Below are 17,500 nucleotides of genomic sequence, written 5' to 3' on the forward strand. Positions count from 1 at the left end.
AAAGGATGAAGAGTGAATTGCGACGAAATGCTGACGTGTTTACGATTCTTTCAGCTCACCGCCTTAATAATAAATTGTCTGTAAGAAAGTAGCCCACTATCTTGTTCCAAATCGGCATACTTACCCCCTCAAGTTTTAACGCTTGACAGAATATAACTAGTACTCAATTAGGATATTCAATACCCTCCTACACAAAGGACATTGGTATAATGAGAGTAAGGGAACCAGTTTAATGCTTACTGTTGTTATCGTTATTGTTGTTAAGCTATGATGGAAAACGATTATGAACAAATATAACAGATAGACAGATCGTTGAAAACTGAAACTCTGCCAATCTTAGTTGTGGCTCAATGAATAAGCGTGGGCATAGCTATGTATTTGTCCATACTTCCACTTGACAACTAGTGTTGGCTTATTTATGCACCCCTAACTTTGCAGATCGGCTCAAGAGGCCGATAAAATAAATACCAAACTTGGATAAAATATCAGTACTGGGGGTCGATATGCTTGACTAAAACACTTAAAGGCGGTGCTACAACATGGTAGCCGTCCAATGACTGTAAAAATAAAAGGTAAATCAGATTTGAACTGTGACTAAATCACAATAACAGTGCGATTAATATCGGTACCATTTTGTATGTGTTTTTGGCGGAGAGAAAATATCATGTGAATTCAGTTTACTTTAAGGGACAATTGCTTGATGAAACTCAACACTGACTAATGTATTTCAAAGACAACATTTACAAGATTTTATCTCAGGAGCATGTATTGAATAAGACATAGCGTTTAGTAACTGATAGTCCCACACACCACACTGAACGAAACGCCAGTCCATTACAAGGTTACTTATTTACAGCCACGTAAAATGAATTTTATTGCTGCTAAGCATAATATACCACTTGGTTAGACAATCGAAACTACGAACTTGCGATCGCCAGTGCAACGCCCTAACCACCAGGCCACATACCTTCACAAATTCTATACTATACCATTTATATCTAATCCAATGCTTTGACGACGCCATACACTTTCAGCATAAGTAATGATAATAGAAAAAAAACCCATTATATATATATATATATATATATATATATATATATATATATATATATATATATATATATATATATATATATATATATATATACATATATATGTCGTATTTTTCTTTTGCAATATTCAGCGTTTTTTAAATTTATTTTTTAAAGAAAATACCTTTTATGGTTTTTCCAAAACCAAAATATATTTAAACCATCAATTTCAATGATTAAGAAAGAGATTATGAAATGTTCTGCTTTCCGAAGATTATCTGAGTTTAAATATTAATGCTCATTTGAATTAGATTCAAGTATGCATATGCTCACACTGATACACGTAGCTACATACACAACACACGAAAATATATATGCGTCCGTACAGGCGAATGTGTGTGTGTGTGTAATATATGTACATATAAACATATACATGCACAAGTATACACATACAGACATGCGCACGTACATACATACGCACATACATAAAATCATATACATGCAGACCCACACGCCTGTGGCTATCAAATTGCTTTGAGGGCTGGCTGTTTGCAAAAGAATAATACTACTACTACAACAAATAATAAATACTGTATGTGTCTAAAAAGTAAGTAATACAAAATAAAACAGAATAATGTAGATTTTTCAATCGTGGCTTCCGGTCTGAACTCTTTTATCAAGAATCATTTCCAACATCTGTAATTTGGATGGTTTTCATGATTAATGTACAACACAAACCAGTCGCCATATTTATAACGTTCCTTTATGAAATATAGTACTTTCTTAAATAAAACAATATTATATATCCAAAGAACTGAGAAAACATATATATATCTTCCTTCCTTCAACACACTGAATTTGTCTTCTGGCTAATTTGACATATTTTGCTTTTACCTTTTTTTTCTCTCTCTCTCCATTTTCTTTCCTTTTTTCTGTTTTGCCTCGTATTAGTCTTTTTCCTTTCTATTTTTTGTTTCTAATTACTTTTTATATTTATATATGAATTTTGTGTTGCTTTTACATGTATTTCGTTATGTACTTTAGCATTTATTACTAATTTTTTTTTACTCTCCAAATACTACTTAGTTTGTACATGTGTGTATCGTATAAGCATTTGAGTTTTTCTGTGATTATAGAATCCTACAATGGAGCCGAAGGATTACACACACACACACACATACCACACACATACACACACCACACTCATACATGTATATATATATGAAAGCTGTTGGTGGATATCCGTTGTTGTTTATACAAAGTCATACACTTACAACACCGCTTTGTACTAGCTTCCTCACTACAATAAGAAAAAACACAAAACAAAAAAATAAGAGCATCATATACCATTTGCCTGAGGAGATATATATGAGAAACCTGCAAGAGTGTATAAAAACATGAACCATGTCGAAGAGATGTTCTTGACATAGTAATAAACAAACGGGATGAGGAACGAGTACTTAAGGCTGAATGTCCCCAGATTATACATATTGGAACCCCCCACAAAACTTTCTTTCCAGTTGATAAACGGCTCCCATCTGCCTCTGAATACAGTGTAGTAAAGTTCTTTATGTCAATACTGAGGACTGTGATGCCATTTTTGTGAATTTTCCGTTGTCGTGGAAGATTTTTGGTGCAAATATTTTGGAAAAATGGGACACATAATAATAAGTACCAAATTTACATTAAACAATTCAAGTAAAAGAAAAACAAATATTTTAAAATCGAAATATAGTATTTTTTTAATGACGGAAACATGAGCAAAGAATCTAATGCATTGCCAGTAATCTTCAAAGGTGCTGCTGGTTTCGATTTTCTTTATACTGTACGTCCTTGTATCGGAAGTGTGAACTGTAGTTTGGGAACTATGAACTGTAGTTTGGGAAGTGTACTGTACAACAGCATTGTTAACGAAACGAAACAAATGTAAAGCGAAATCAAAGAAAATAACACTCGGCACACTAAAGATAACCATTCGTTAAATTCTATCTCGAAGCTGAACCTTCCATCTTAAAATGGAAGACTAAAAAAACGTTAAAGGAGAAAGCAGCAGCTATAGCGAAAGTGTTGAAAGAAAGGGAGAGAAAGTATTATAAAGAAAGGTAACTTAGATAGATATATGTGAGAGGTGGACCAAATGGGAAGGAGAGAGAGGAAGCAGTACTAAGCAATAAATAGCGTAAACAAGAAAATAGTGTCCTGTAACGGAGAATGGGAAATAGAGAAGTAACGTGATACAATAAAGGCACAATAAAGGGGAAATATGAAGTCAATAATCATAAGGCAGGAAATAGTTAGAATTATTAATTTCATATATATATATATATATATATATACATACATACATGCATGCATGCATGCATCCATCCATCCATCCATCCATCCATCCATCCATCCATACATACATACATACATACATACATACATACATGCATAGGTATGTGTGAGAGCGTTGTTTAATTTTATGTTCATCATTGCAATTGGTATCGTTTATTACGTATTACAATATCAATTGTGATATGTATTCAGGATTCCAATGCTTCATTATTATCGTGATAGTTTTGTCTAACCGTATTTTCCTATTGTTATCGATTGCAGGAGAGAATGATATATTAAATATTGCTTTCTTTATTTTTATAGAACTCTCTTCCTATGAAGCTAGATGTAAAGACTGAATTAGAGGCGAGTATAAAATCTTTCTAATATTACAGTTCCTTTGTTATTCGTTTTTAGATAACTTTCATTATTCTTATTTAACTTGGCCAACACAGACAGGCAATACTGCTTTGACGAAAGAGGTTTCATGGTGGACATGACTGAAACGAATAAAAGTAGACACCTTTTATTTTGACCCCATCGCTCGTCACTTTTTCCATTTCCACAAGAAGAGGAAGATAAAGAGGGTTTTATTGCCCTTCAGAAAATCTCTTGAAAGGGAAATGAGAGGATGAACATGACCGAGTGAATACACATGTTCTCAGTGAACGCCTCTAGAACGGGAAATACATCTTTGATAAGGAACCCACTCTTGGTACTCAGGCTAATCCTGAATCCATGCAAGTGCTCGATTGGTTCCTTCTCTTGAGACAATGCTACATTTTGTGTGATATCTATACCGTCACTTTCCATTTCATAACATTCAGTTTCAGGGCAAAACTCAACACATTCTTTGTAAGCTATTTCTGCAATGTCCACCAAGTTTTGTACTTGTGGCAGTTATAAAGAAAGAAATATTGTTATTATCGACAGAATGAAGCGGCGAGCTGGCAGAATGGTTAGCTCGCTGGACAAGTGCTTAGCGGCATTTCGTCTGTCTTTACATTCTGAGTTTAAATTCCGCTGAGATCGACTTCACCTTTCATCTTTTGAGATCGATGAAATAAGTACCAGTCAGTGTCGGATAAAATGTTTAGCCTAATTTCTTCAGATTTTCTAAGTTTAGAGTTCTAATTCTTCTGTTGTCAATTATGCCTTTCATCCTTTCAGGTTCGTTGAAATTAGTACCAGTGGAGCATTAAGGTCCATGTAATCTCTAACTCCTTTGCTCGTAAAATTGCTAGCATTGAACTAAAATTTGAAACCATTATTATTATCATGAAGGCGGTGAACTGGCAGTATCATTTAAGTATCGGACAAAATTTGCATTATTGCGTTATTTGTTCAAATCCCTTCAGGGCCAACTTTGCCACTCATCTTTCTCTGATCGATAAAATAAATTACAAGTCAAGTACTTGAGTCGATGGTATCGACTATACCGCTCCCCACGAAAATGTTGGCCCTCTGCTTACATCAGAAATTATGATTATTGTTGTTGTTGTTGTTGTTTTTATGTGGAATTATAGAATCCTTAGAGGGATGGAAAAACGCCTTAAGATACTTGCTCCGGTTCTTTACGTTCTGATTTCAAATTCCGTTGGGTTTAACTTCCTTTCATCCTTTCAGAATTGACGAAGTACTAGTCAAGTACTGTGATCTATTATTTTGCCTGTGAGAACCATTCTTATCTGCAATTTTTATCTTCATTGGGAGCTTTCACTGCTAAGTGTAGCTCTATGCGCATTGGGTACATGTAGTGGTTTCTTTTCTATGTTTTTGTATACTGGCAATACGTTACGAGATACGTAAGCACTACCTAGCAGCCCTAATATAACTGTACTAACATTGAATTTCGTGTATAACAATTTTCTGTTTCTTTCTTTTGTTGGTAGACAAAGCTTGTTGATATAGTTCGTAATGTGGAGCATTGTGCATTGTGTTCGCATTGTGCATTGTGACTTTCTTAGTTCTTCTAACGTTTGTAACTCTGTCTTACTCCATTTTACGAAAATCGTGGAAAAACTTAGTATTGACAATACCCATGTATTCATTGCCTTGATAATATTCCCTCCGTTTAATTTTGTTTCGAGGACCTTTCGAATTATCCTGATGTACGTTTGGAGATTTTCTCTCTCATTTCTCCATGCATTACGTAATCGAGCAGCTACGTCCCTAGGTACTTCTATCCCTTCTTATATGTCAGTAATTTCATGATATCATTTTGAACTAATTTTATACAATCTCAATTAATGTTTTGAGATTTTTTTCGTAATTGACTCTGTAGAGTTATTTCTCCCAAACTGCATACCATTATCCTCACTAAATACATTGAATATCTGCATTAAAAATCCAGATCTTCTTCATTTTTTGCATACATAACAAGTGACTATATATAAATATATATATATATATATATATATATATATATATATATATATATATATATATTCAGCTTAGTTTTGGAAAGCTCATAGTCATGCTTGGCTTATCTCAGTTTGCTTGTCTGAGGAATTTTCGCAATGACGAAAAGTAATGGAAAGAGAGAATCTCATTGTAGTACCGCACCTGCATACTTTTTCGTTTCTTGATTTATCATTATTATTATTATTATTATTATTATTATTATTATTATTATTATTATTATTGTTATTATTAGCACGCCGGGAAAGATTTTTAGCTGCATTTCGTCTGTCTTTATGTTCTGAGTTTAAATTCCGCCGGAGTCACCTTTACATTTCATCCTTTCGGGGATCGATAAATTAAGTACCAGTTGAGTACTAGGGTCGATGTAATGAACTTACCCCCACCGCTACAAAAAAAGAAAAAAAAATTCAGGCCTTGTGCCTTTAGTAGAAAGGATTATTATTATTATTATTATTATTATTATTATTATTATTATTATTATTATTATTATTATCATCATTTTATGTTTGACTTTTGCTTTGCATTTGTACAAGTTGGATCCAAGTCTCACCCAGAGACCTCAAGAGACAACAAGTTAGGAGTTCATGTAGGTGTTATGCCTAGGGTACCATATATTTGAATTTGTACAGTGTTGTTCTAGAGAATGTTTTAAAATTTGAGATCACATAGACAGTATTTTATGTAGGATATGGGCAGTTCCCATGAGCACTATCTTTTGAACTTCAGCCATTTTGGGGTTTCCTGGTATATTATTATTATTATTATTATTATTATTATTATTATTATTATTATTATTATTATTATTATTATTATTATTTCATTGAAACTGTTATTGTATAAAAATATCATTATTATACATTATTACTGTTCAATTGAAAAGTCTCGCAAGGAATGACCTCATTTACAATACCAGTCATATACCACTATTACTTTTGCACTTTTTCTGCTGCCTGCCAAAATGAATTTTTGTAGCAGTAGTACTATCAGTAGTTGTTGTTGTCGTAATAGTAGTCACTGTAGCAAGAGTGGAAGTGGTGGGTGTTCTTGGTGATTGGAGGCTATATCGAGAGATCACGTCGTCGCTTAAGTCTGTCCTGAACCTTGCGTCGACTTCCGGTTGTAACAACGGCATTTACGAGGAGACATTTTCTTGTGGGGAAAAAGCTAAAACGTTCAGTCTGCTTTCATGTAAAAATCTTTACTCGTGCCATAAAAATCATACAAAAACCCACCTAATAATAATAAGAACAACAACAATAATAACAACCATGATAATAACAACAAAGATGATGATGATAATAATAATAATAATAATAATAATAATAATAATAATAATAATAATAATAATAATAATAATAATAATCGTTATTGTTTTTCTTGTTGGTTTTGTTGCTGTTATTTATTTATGAACGTCGTTATTATATCAATGTTAAAAGAGAGGCTGGTTCAGAAGAAGAAATGTAGCAGGGACAGAGAGAGACATGGTGCCTTGAGGGAAGAAACTGCAGTTCGAACCTTGTATTCCTTTACTGGAAATAAAATAATAATAGTTTTGGTCCCGGATCTTACCCCATCACGATTATGTGACTTGTCTGAGCGGCTCACGTTCAAAGCTCTCACGCACAGACGTCTTACCTGAAGGGCAATAATACATCTCTAGAAAATTCATCCCACATACGCGCACACACACACACACCTACACACACTCTTACATACGTTCACGCACACACGCATATTTACATACACCTATGTACGTGCATACATACATATTCACGTTAGTCAATAGCCAATAATTATCATTATCGTTGTTGCTGTAGTTATCATCAAAATCTTTGTTGTGATGTTCTTGTTGTTGATGCTATTGTTGTTGCTGTTGTTGTTGTCCTTACTGTTATCACTGATGTCATCATCATCATCAACTTATCGTCATCATGAACATCGTTTTCTTTATCGTAATTACGTGGTTAATGTAATTTCATGTATTCAAGAAGAAAAAAAATATCTTTTTCTTTTATACATAAATGCACACACAATTATATAATATACATACATACATACACACACATATACATATATATATATATATATATATATATATATATATATATATGCATTTACACACTTACATATACATACACGCATATATATATATATATATATATGTATATATGCGTGTATCTATATATGTGTAAATGCATACATACATACATACATACATATATATATATATATATATATATATATATAGATATAGATAGATAGAGAGATAGATAGATAGATAAGTAGATAGATAGATAAGTAGATAGATATGCACACACAAATATACATATATGTACATGTATATATATGTGTGTGTATATATATATATACGAGCACACACATACATATACGCATATTTGGGAGTAATATGTATGTGTATATATATATGCATACATATATATATATATATACACACACACACACACATATATATATATATATATATATATAGGTGTGCGAATGTGTCAGCATATATATATATATATATATATATATATATATATATATATATATATATATGTATGTATGTATACACGAAGAAGCACACAGATTATGATATCCTTCAAAACCTTATTTTATTATCAAGAATTTGATTATATATTTTTATTCATATATTTATTTCCATATTTATTCATTTTTAAGGTGGGTAGAATTCAGGCTAAAAAATTTTCATTGTTTTCTTGTTGAGGCTTTTGCAGTTTTCCTTTTTCCTTGTAATAGCTTTTCTCATTGAAATTGAATTTGTTGTTGGTGTGTTGTTATTGGTTTTGTTGTTGCCATAGTAAGGCCTCTCCCTTTTATTGGTATCCTTCAATTAGGAAGAAGAAACAGAACAAATGCGCGTGTGTGTGTTGGCATGGGTAACTGAGAGTTTGTTTCTGCGTAGATGGTTTTATGTGACGTGCATTGATGCGAGTGGGTCTTTTGGTATATACATATACATACATATATATATATATATATATATCTATATATATATATATATATATATATATATATATATATATATATATATATATATATATATATATATATATATATATATATATATATATATATATATATATATATATATATATATATATATATATATATATATATATATATATATATATATATTTATATATATATATATATATATATATATATATATATATATATATATATATATATATATATATATATATATATATATGTATATATGTATATATATGTGTGTATGTATATTACATTTGAATGCACATTTATGTATTTATATAAATGTACAAAACACGTACGAAAACCCGTTGGATACATATGTGCTCGTATGTAATTTTTTTTATTTGTATTGTTTCTATGAGGAAGGATGGATATGTTTCTTAATAAAGAAACAATGCTCCATCGCTTGAATTTGGTTAACAAAATGTGTTCACACACACACACACACACGCACACATATACTTTGTATTGATAGATAGATAGATAGATAGATAGATAGATAGACATGTGCATATATATCTAAACAAATATATTCATATATATCTACATATATATATCAAAATATATATAAACATATATAGACCTATATATATATATATATATATATATATATATATATATATATATATATATATATATATGTATGTATGTATATGAGAATATATCTATATATAAGTGTATATGTACGTATGTATATATATATGTTTATGTTGAGATATATGAAGGCAATAAAGATTAAACATCTTAAGACATTTAATAAACGGGTATTTCCGGCAGAAATACCCGTTGTGAAGGGTTCTTTTCACTTGCGGCTCTGTGTTAAGTCTCCTTGTTCAACTATAATGGATAGTTGGACGTTCAACTGATATGTATATTTATTGACTCAAATGTGATAAAGGTGTTCCTGCCCTCTCGGCATAAGCAGCTAGATGTAGTGACAGAACAGGGAAACAGGAATCAATTATTACGACTCTAGGCTGGTCCTAACTGGTTCCATATCAACGTGGAAGTTGACGGAAACGAGTAGTAACTCAAATGTATTCTTCATTAGAAAAATCATTCACGTGCAAGGTGTCCCAAACGAAACTCCTAATGCACATACACACACGTGTATCATGGAGAAACAGTTCAAATTGCTTGTAGGTAGGTTTTGATCTCAGGACACAAGAGCACATAACTAAATTTCTATTTTGATAAATTTTAAATATAAGCAACTTTTATATGAAAACCGCCAAGAGTAGTTTGAGACGTTTTCAGTACTTGACTGAAGCTTGCCAGAATGGTCACGGTTGGGATGTTCTTAATGGGATGTTTGAAAATGAAACTGATATTTGTTTCAAAGTCTACAGCAGTAACAATTGCAATTTTACCACTTGTTGAATATACATCAATAGCAATATCAACGTCAACATTAAACGCAATATCATCATCGACATCAAGGCGGCGAACTGGCAGAGACGTTAGCACGCCGGGCAAAATGCTTAGCGGTATTTAGTCTGTCTTTACGTTCTGAGTTCAAATTCTGCCGAGGTCGACTTTGCCTTTCATCTTTTCAGAGCCGATAAATCAAGTACCAGTTGCGTGCTGTGGTCGATCTAATCGACTGGTTCCCTCCCACCAAAATTTCAGGCCTTGTGCCTAAAATAAAAAAAGAATTTTCAGAAGGCGGCAAGCTAGCAGAAACGTTAGCAACGCCGGACGAAATGCTTAGCAGTATTTCGTCTGCCGTTACGTTCTGAGTCCAAATTTGACTTTGCCTTTCATCCTTTTGGGGTCGATAAATGAAGTACCAGTTACGCAATGGGGTCGATGTAATTGAGTGACTCATTTTGTCTGTCCTTGTTTGTCCCCTCTATGTTTAGCTCCTTGTGGGCAATAAACAAATAAGAAATGTTAGCAACGCCGGGCGAAATGCTTAGCGGTATTTAGTCTGTCTTTACGTTCTGGGTTCAAATTCTGCCGAGGTTAACTTTGCCCTTCATCCTTTCGATGTCGATAAATCAAGTACCAATTGCGAACTGTGGTTGATCTAATCGACTGGCCCCCTCCCCCCAAATTTCAGGCCTTGTGCCTTAGAGTAGAAAAAAATATCATCAGAAACATCACCGTCGTCGTCATCGTCATCGTCGTCAAGTAAAAAGCTTGCCAGTAAATGTCTTGTCTACAGGTGTAGACTCGCAACAGTTTAAAGCAGATCATTAATAGCATTAAGCTCATGGGGTCTCTAAAGGCTCTGCAACGGTAATGGATATTGTCCTTTCTTCTGGACTGATCAGGTATAACACAAAGAAAAATCAACAACAAAAAAACGAATGGGTGTAAAACGTTTCCTTACACGAAATTACGTAGAAAACTATTTAGCAATTGAGACGAGACAGTGGTCAATATAAGAAAGAGCAACAAAAATACTATTACTACTACTACTACTACTACTACTACTACTACTACTACTACTACTACTACTACTACTACTACTACTACTAATAATAATAATAATAATAATAATAATAATAATGATAATAATAATAATACCACTCCCGCAACAATCTAAACAGAGTAGGATTGTACAACTAGAACAAAAATAAGAGTTACTAGTAATTCTCAAACATTTTCAGTATTGTAGTTCCTGCAGGCAATAACAGAGTAATTCTTATACATTTCTTTTACTTTCATTTCTTATTTCTTCCCTCGAGGTGAAATGTTGACACCAGTGGAGTGAGAGCGGGAGCATTTTCTTGTTCGTTGCTTTTTGTAATGTTAAGTAACAAAGAAAAATACATGCAAACGTACAAAGAAATATGCATACAAACGTATAAAGAAAAATGCAGCATACAAATGTTCAAACGAACGCAATGCATAAGTGCAAAAGCGAATATTAATACAAAATAGAATGAAAATAAAATGGACAAATTATGAAAAGCAGATAAATAAACATATAAACAAATATATCAATCGAACCATTAAAGTTTAAGTGAATTGTAAATGAGGCGGTGTGGAAGCGAAATGAGTTTAAAAACTGGTTTAACGTAAACGATTATATGAGGTCATTTAGTACATTCATGTAAAATACGAACGAAGAACTGCATTTCGTTGATGAATTCAAACACTCAAAAACACTCACAAATGCATATGCGCGCTCACATGCAAACAAACGAGTATATATTATTTTACTGATTATAGTATGGAGACTGCGGTGGAGCTGGGGCACCGACTTATTTTCTGTATTTTGTCAGTAACTTCGATCTTAGTAAGGATTTCAGTTTTGTAACTATTTAACTGTTTTTTTCTATTCATCGAATTTACGCTATATTATTTTTGGCATGACTCTGCAGCGGTAATCACAAACATACACATAAGCATACATATATACAAACGGACAGATAGGTAGTTGTTCGTTGAGTACAATGAAATTGAAATTCCTTGTAAGTACTATCCTGTCATTTGGTGTACTAGCAATGAGAGCGATCAATTGCAATAGCCAACCAATGGATCCTTGCACTATTATCATTTTGAAGGTTTTTGAAGATACAGTTCTTCTATTACGGAGATGTACTTGCATAGCAAGTGACCTGATCTGAGATCGTGTGCTGGAACGAAAACAATTTCAGCGTGGAAGGTGTTTATAAGCCATTTAAGAAACACACATTAACCGTGCAGCACGGAATTTTGTCAGTGAACAGGTCGCGGTCTCAAAGCGACGAAAATATTTTGGCAAATTAAATTTAAATGTTGAAGTAAATCTGACGGCTTTTGTGTGTTATTTTAAATGGCTTATAAACACCTTCCACGCTGCAATTGAGTTCTATTGTTTTCGGTGTAACAAGATGGGAATTCAACTCAGATGTTGCAATATACCACTCCATTAAGTCATCAAACTGGATGACTAATTTTCTCATAAAACTCAAGCAAGTGTGCAATAGCCCTAAGCTTCATTGAACTAAAACAACAGTAAGCCGCAACAAACAAGACCAAACTTTCAATCCAACGACGTATCCACACTGTCATTTCGCATACATATCCATAAACCCCCATTCCAAACTGGCACTCCAATTGATCCAATCAACGAAAGAGTCTACTCGTGAAACTAATGTGCACTTCACAGACACTCGTACTCTTCAGGAAGTTCTCAGGGAGATTCAGTATGACAGATGGGGTTGGCCGTTTGAATTACGGGTTCAACTTATTTTTGCCAGCTGAGTGGACTGAAGCAGCGTGAAATAAAGTGACTTGCTCAAGGACGCAATGCGCTACCGGATAGCGAACTCGTGACCTTACGATCGAGAGCCGAATACCTTAGCCATTAAGCCACGCGGCTTCACCCTTTCGCACACACGCATATTTGTGTATGTGTGAATGGAAACACGCCTCTGTGCGTAGTTATATTAATACAAACACGCACACGCACACACATATTTGTATGCTATTTGTTTGAAAAAGAAAAGCCATATATATACCGGTTTCACATCTGCATATTGACTTTCCTGCATCTAAATCATTCGTGTACTCATCACGCCATATGTTGTAGCTACTACTACTACTACTACTACTACTACTACTACTACTACTACTACTACTACTACTACTACTACCTGCCTGTACCTCATGAGATTATGAAATGCAGCTGTCACCATGTAATACATGCATCTATACACGCACACACACACACAAATATATATATAAGTACGTATATGCGTGCATGTATGGCATCGTATGTGTGAAACTATTTCAAGATGTTTGTATATGTTGATAAGGTTATTTATTTATTTATTTATTGTTTGAATTTCCCGAAATCCATTATAGAATTATATTTATGATAATGTTTATTCACCTATTATTCTATTATCGTATTATGTTTTACTGCCCTCTGATATTTCATAGTTTTGTTGTAGTTTAACTCATAATTGTTCTCTGTTTTACCAGTATGTTATATATTGTATGCATTTCAGATAGTGCTTACATATGTTTTGCCTTCATAAAGATACATACATGTGTGTGTTAGTGTCTTATTCAATATATTACCTGATATGAATGATTTGACTTACAAATGTAGATAAAAGTAAGTGCATAGATATATATACATACAAGTTGTGTTTGCATACGAATGGAGTTGTGAACTGTATATTTGCAAATTCGCGAAAAATGCTCAATATAGAGAGTAAAATTCATACAGACTATTATTATTATTATTATTATTATTATTATTATCATTTCGGATCGTAACTGTTGTTTATTGCAACCTAATGGTTAAATATCTCGCTTTAACAATTACAATTGGGAAAATGAGATTTGTAAAGTACGAAGTTACAGATTCTAACACACAACTACATAGGTTCTTACCCACCCCACACAATCTCTCTCTCAAGCATAAACATTCACACACACAGATGTATGTATATATAAATTATATATATATATATATATATATATATATATATATATATATATATATATATATATATATATATATATATATATATATATATATATATATATATATATATCGTTATTCTAATATAAAGGAGCTTATTCATGAATGTAAACTTTCCTAACATTGAATGAAAGATCGAAACTTATAACATATGAAAGAAAAGCGCAAACATTTGTGAAATAAATTTCAAAGAATCATAAAGTCTCAAGGAATATTCTTTGTCTGATTGATAACCATTTTTCGGATACCTATATGTAAGAGAAACATTTTAATAGAATTTTTAATAGTTCATACATTGAAAGTCTCTTACAGCTAAGTCTTTGGCATGAAAAACATTAAAATGGAATATTCCAACCGCCAGACTTATTTTCAACTTCTAGATAAGGAGAAAACCACTAAGTAGCCATAGCTGGGACCTACTATACCACAACACCTCCTGCAGTGAAGCATCGTAGAACGATCTACGACTTACGTAAATGGATCGAGGAGATGGAGGCTTTAAATAACCGAAAGAAGTCATAACCTTTTTAAATTTGAGGACTACATCGACACATTGGTTACTAGATCCGAGATTTTCACTCAATGCAAGCACATCGATAAGATTCTCTTATCGAACGAGAAACAGCCCTCTTCGGATTAGTCATGCAGTCTTTATAGTGTCCAAATCAAACCAACTATTGTTAGTTTACGATCTAACAAAACAAAGGGATACTACTTCTATCTCTCTTTGCTCTGTGATTATTGTTTCTCGTTCCCTTTTTTATCGTTTACTTTTTTTTTCCTTTTTTTGTTCATATCCACTTTTTCTTCAGAGAGCAGCCATATATTTTCAGTCTGAAAAAAATATAATATCAGAATATGAAACCTATAGTAGCCCACATTTAAATCCTGTGTATATTAAATGATATTAAACTGTCACTGGTTGGGGTCCATTTTCTTGATCTCACCAATAACGGAGATGTACAGTATTTATCAGAGAAAGAGAGAGAAATAGGTATTGGGTGAGTAAATAAAGCAAACATTTTAAAACGGATCCCGAGGATATCATACCATTTTTTAATATATGGATAAAACATGTAAATAAAGCAAGGAAATTAAACAATATCCTGCCAACGAATGATTTCCTCATCATACTATCACACTCTTCATAGTGAATAGTTGTAAAGACGTGACTCATCCTGGTAGCAACTGGACTAATTAGACCCAACCATTCAGAAATAGTATTTGACAAAAAAAAAAAAAAAATGTTTGTTTCTGGTTAAAAGCTTTCGTAGTCCATATAAGTGACGCCGAGTCACTCCTTGTCAGAATAGATTGATATACAAGGAAGATGTTGGACAATGGAAAAAGACAGTGATGGGGACATAAACCGAAGTAGACAGTTGAATAGACACGTTTACTGATAGTCAAATAGGTGAATAAATAGAATGTGAAATAGACAGATAGACAAGAAGACAGGGCGAGAAAATAGACAGTGATCTAGTATGAATGAACATACTTAGACGAAACGTTGTAATTAGTGAAATCAAAATGGCTTCTTTTCATTTGCTGTTATGAAGCTACAATTTGGAGGAGAAAATTCAAAATCGGACAAAAATTCTAATTCCTTTTGTCAAATTACTGGTAACTATTTTATATACCTATTCTTTAGTGTTCCCCAAGAAACATACAAAAGTATTCAGGACAGCTTTACAATATATGTATTGTAGATAAGTAAAAATTTACACCATTCATAAACAAATCCTTTTCCCGTCTAGGTACCTCGCTTGCAGCAATCTCAATTTAAGTATCCGTTAGAGAACTGGTGATGAGTAAAAGACTTTGTAAACAGAAATAGATGTTTTTTTTTTAATGGCAATACTTTAAAATTAAAAATAGTGTTAAAAACTATTTACATTGTTTCAATAAAAGAAAATCTAGAATAGCTTATTTTAAATGATTTAAATAAATCGTGCATATTTTGTAAGGACAAAACTTATTTTAAAGAACAAAAGAACAAAAAACGCAATGTTCCGAGTGACATCTTGTAATACAGACAGCAGGATGCCATGCTAGACTAAGAACCACTGCACTATAGGAATTGTTAATCGGCCACAATACTACAATGGTACGTAATGACCATTGGAAAATAAAAGGCAAAGTTGACTTCGGTGAGGTTTGAACTTGAGATGACAAGGATCGCAACAAAAGACACCTAGGCTGTTAGAACTACAATTTGGTGAAGCAGTGAACTATATTTACACGTTTACTATGTTATTGGTTTTAATACTTGGATTGCGGCCATGCTGAGGGCGGTATTTTCAAAGAATTTATCCGATGATACCTGCACAGGTAGATATATATTTGATTGATCTCTAATTTGACATTTGACGTAAAGGGAAGCAACTCAACACACGATTTTCCACCGATATACACAAAAAGTACTAACACAAACACGTGCTCCAACAGAATCAGACAAAAACAATTACAATCAGGGGTGAAGTTATCAAACGAATATTATTATCTAAAATGTTCGGTACCAAAGTGATCATAATACGCTGATTCCATTTTATGTACGCGTACATACATACATACATACATACATACATACATACATACGCATACATACATACATACATACATAGATATACACACATACATACATACATACATACATACATACATACATACATACATACATACATATAGTACGTATGTATGTATATACATATGTGTGCGTTTAAAAATCATCAAATCAAGAGCCCCTAGACCACGTGTTGAGGTTACCGGAACTAGAAACATCATGTAGGACTATAACGCATAATTAATGCCCCGTACAGTTTACACAAAGGGGCGCGCGCGCGGAGGTGGAAACAGCACATGGCTACAGGCCGCTGTTGCGAAGAAAACTACTTAACTACCTGAATATGCCAACAGTAGATATGTAGCAAAATTTTAAGTTTGTGGTAGGCTTGAAATATTACACTATGCCCGAAGTGTAAGGGAGCAAACAGAACTATAGGATATATACATACAAGCACACACACACACACACACACACACACACACACACACACACACACACACACACACACACACACACACACACACACACACACACACGCACATAATATTTATATATATACACTCACGCATATATATATATATATATATAATACAAAGAATATATATACATGTATACACACATATATGTACATACTTACATCTACATGTGTATATACATGCATATCAGGGTACAGGACGTTAGAACAATAAACTACAGACAACGGAACGAACACATAGG

At 33.0% G+C, this 17,500-nt stretch overlaps 1 protein-coding gene across 5 annotated transcripts in view; it reads left to right on the top strand.

Moving 5' to 3' along the window:
- Positions 1 to 17,500, top strand: part of LOC106881857 (transcription factor AP-2-epsilon) — a 447,939-nt gene that overhangs the window by 64,298 nt on the left and 366,141 nt on the right. For all 5 annotated transcript variants that reach the window (XM_089355568.1, XM_089355563.1, XM_089355566.1 and 2 more), the window contains exon 2: positions 3,672 to 3,713. Coding sequence is in view for 2 of the 5 variants with exons in the window: in XM_089355563.1 (XP_089211689.1) it covers positions 3,672 to 3,713 (42 nt within the window). In the remaining 3 variants the exon portion in view is untranslated. The remainder of the gene's footprint in view (positions 1 to 3,671; positions 3,714 to 17,500) is intronic.

This window comes from Octopus bimaculoides, chromosome 7 (genome assembly GCF_046866305.1).
Source record: "Octopus bimaculoides isolate indiv1 chromosome 7, ASM4686630v1, whole genome shotgun sequence".
Classification (NCBI taxonomy): Eukaryota; Metazoa; Mollusca; class Cephalopoda; order Octopoda; family Octopodidae; genus Octopus; species Octopus bimaculoides.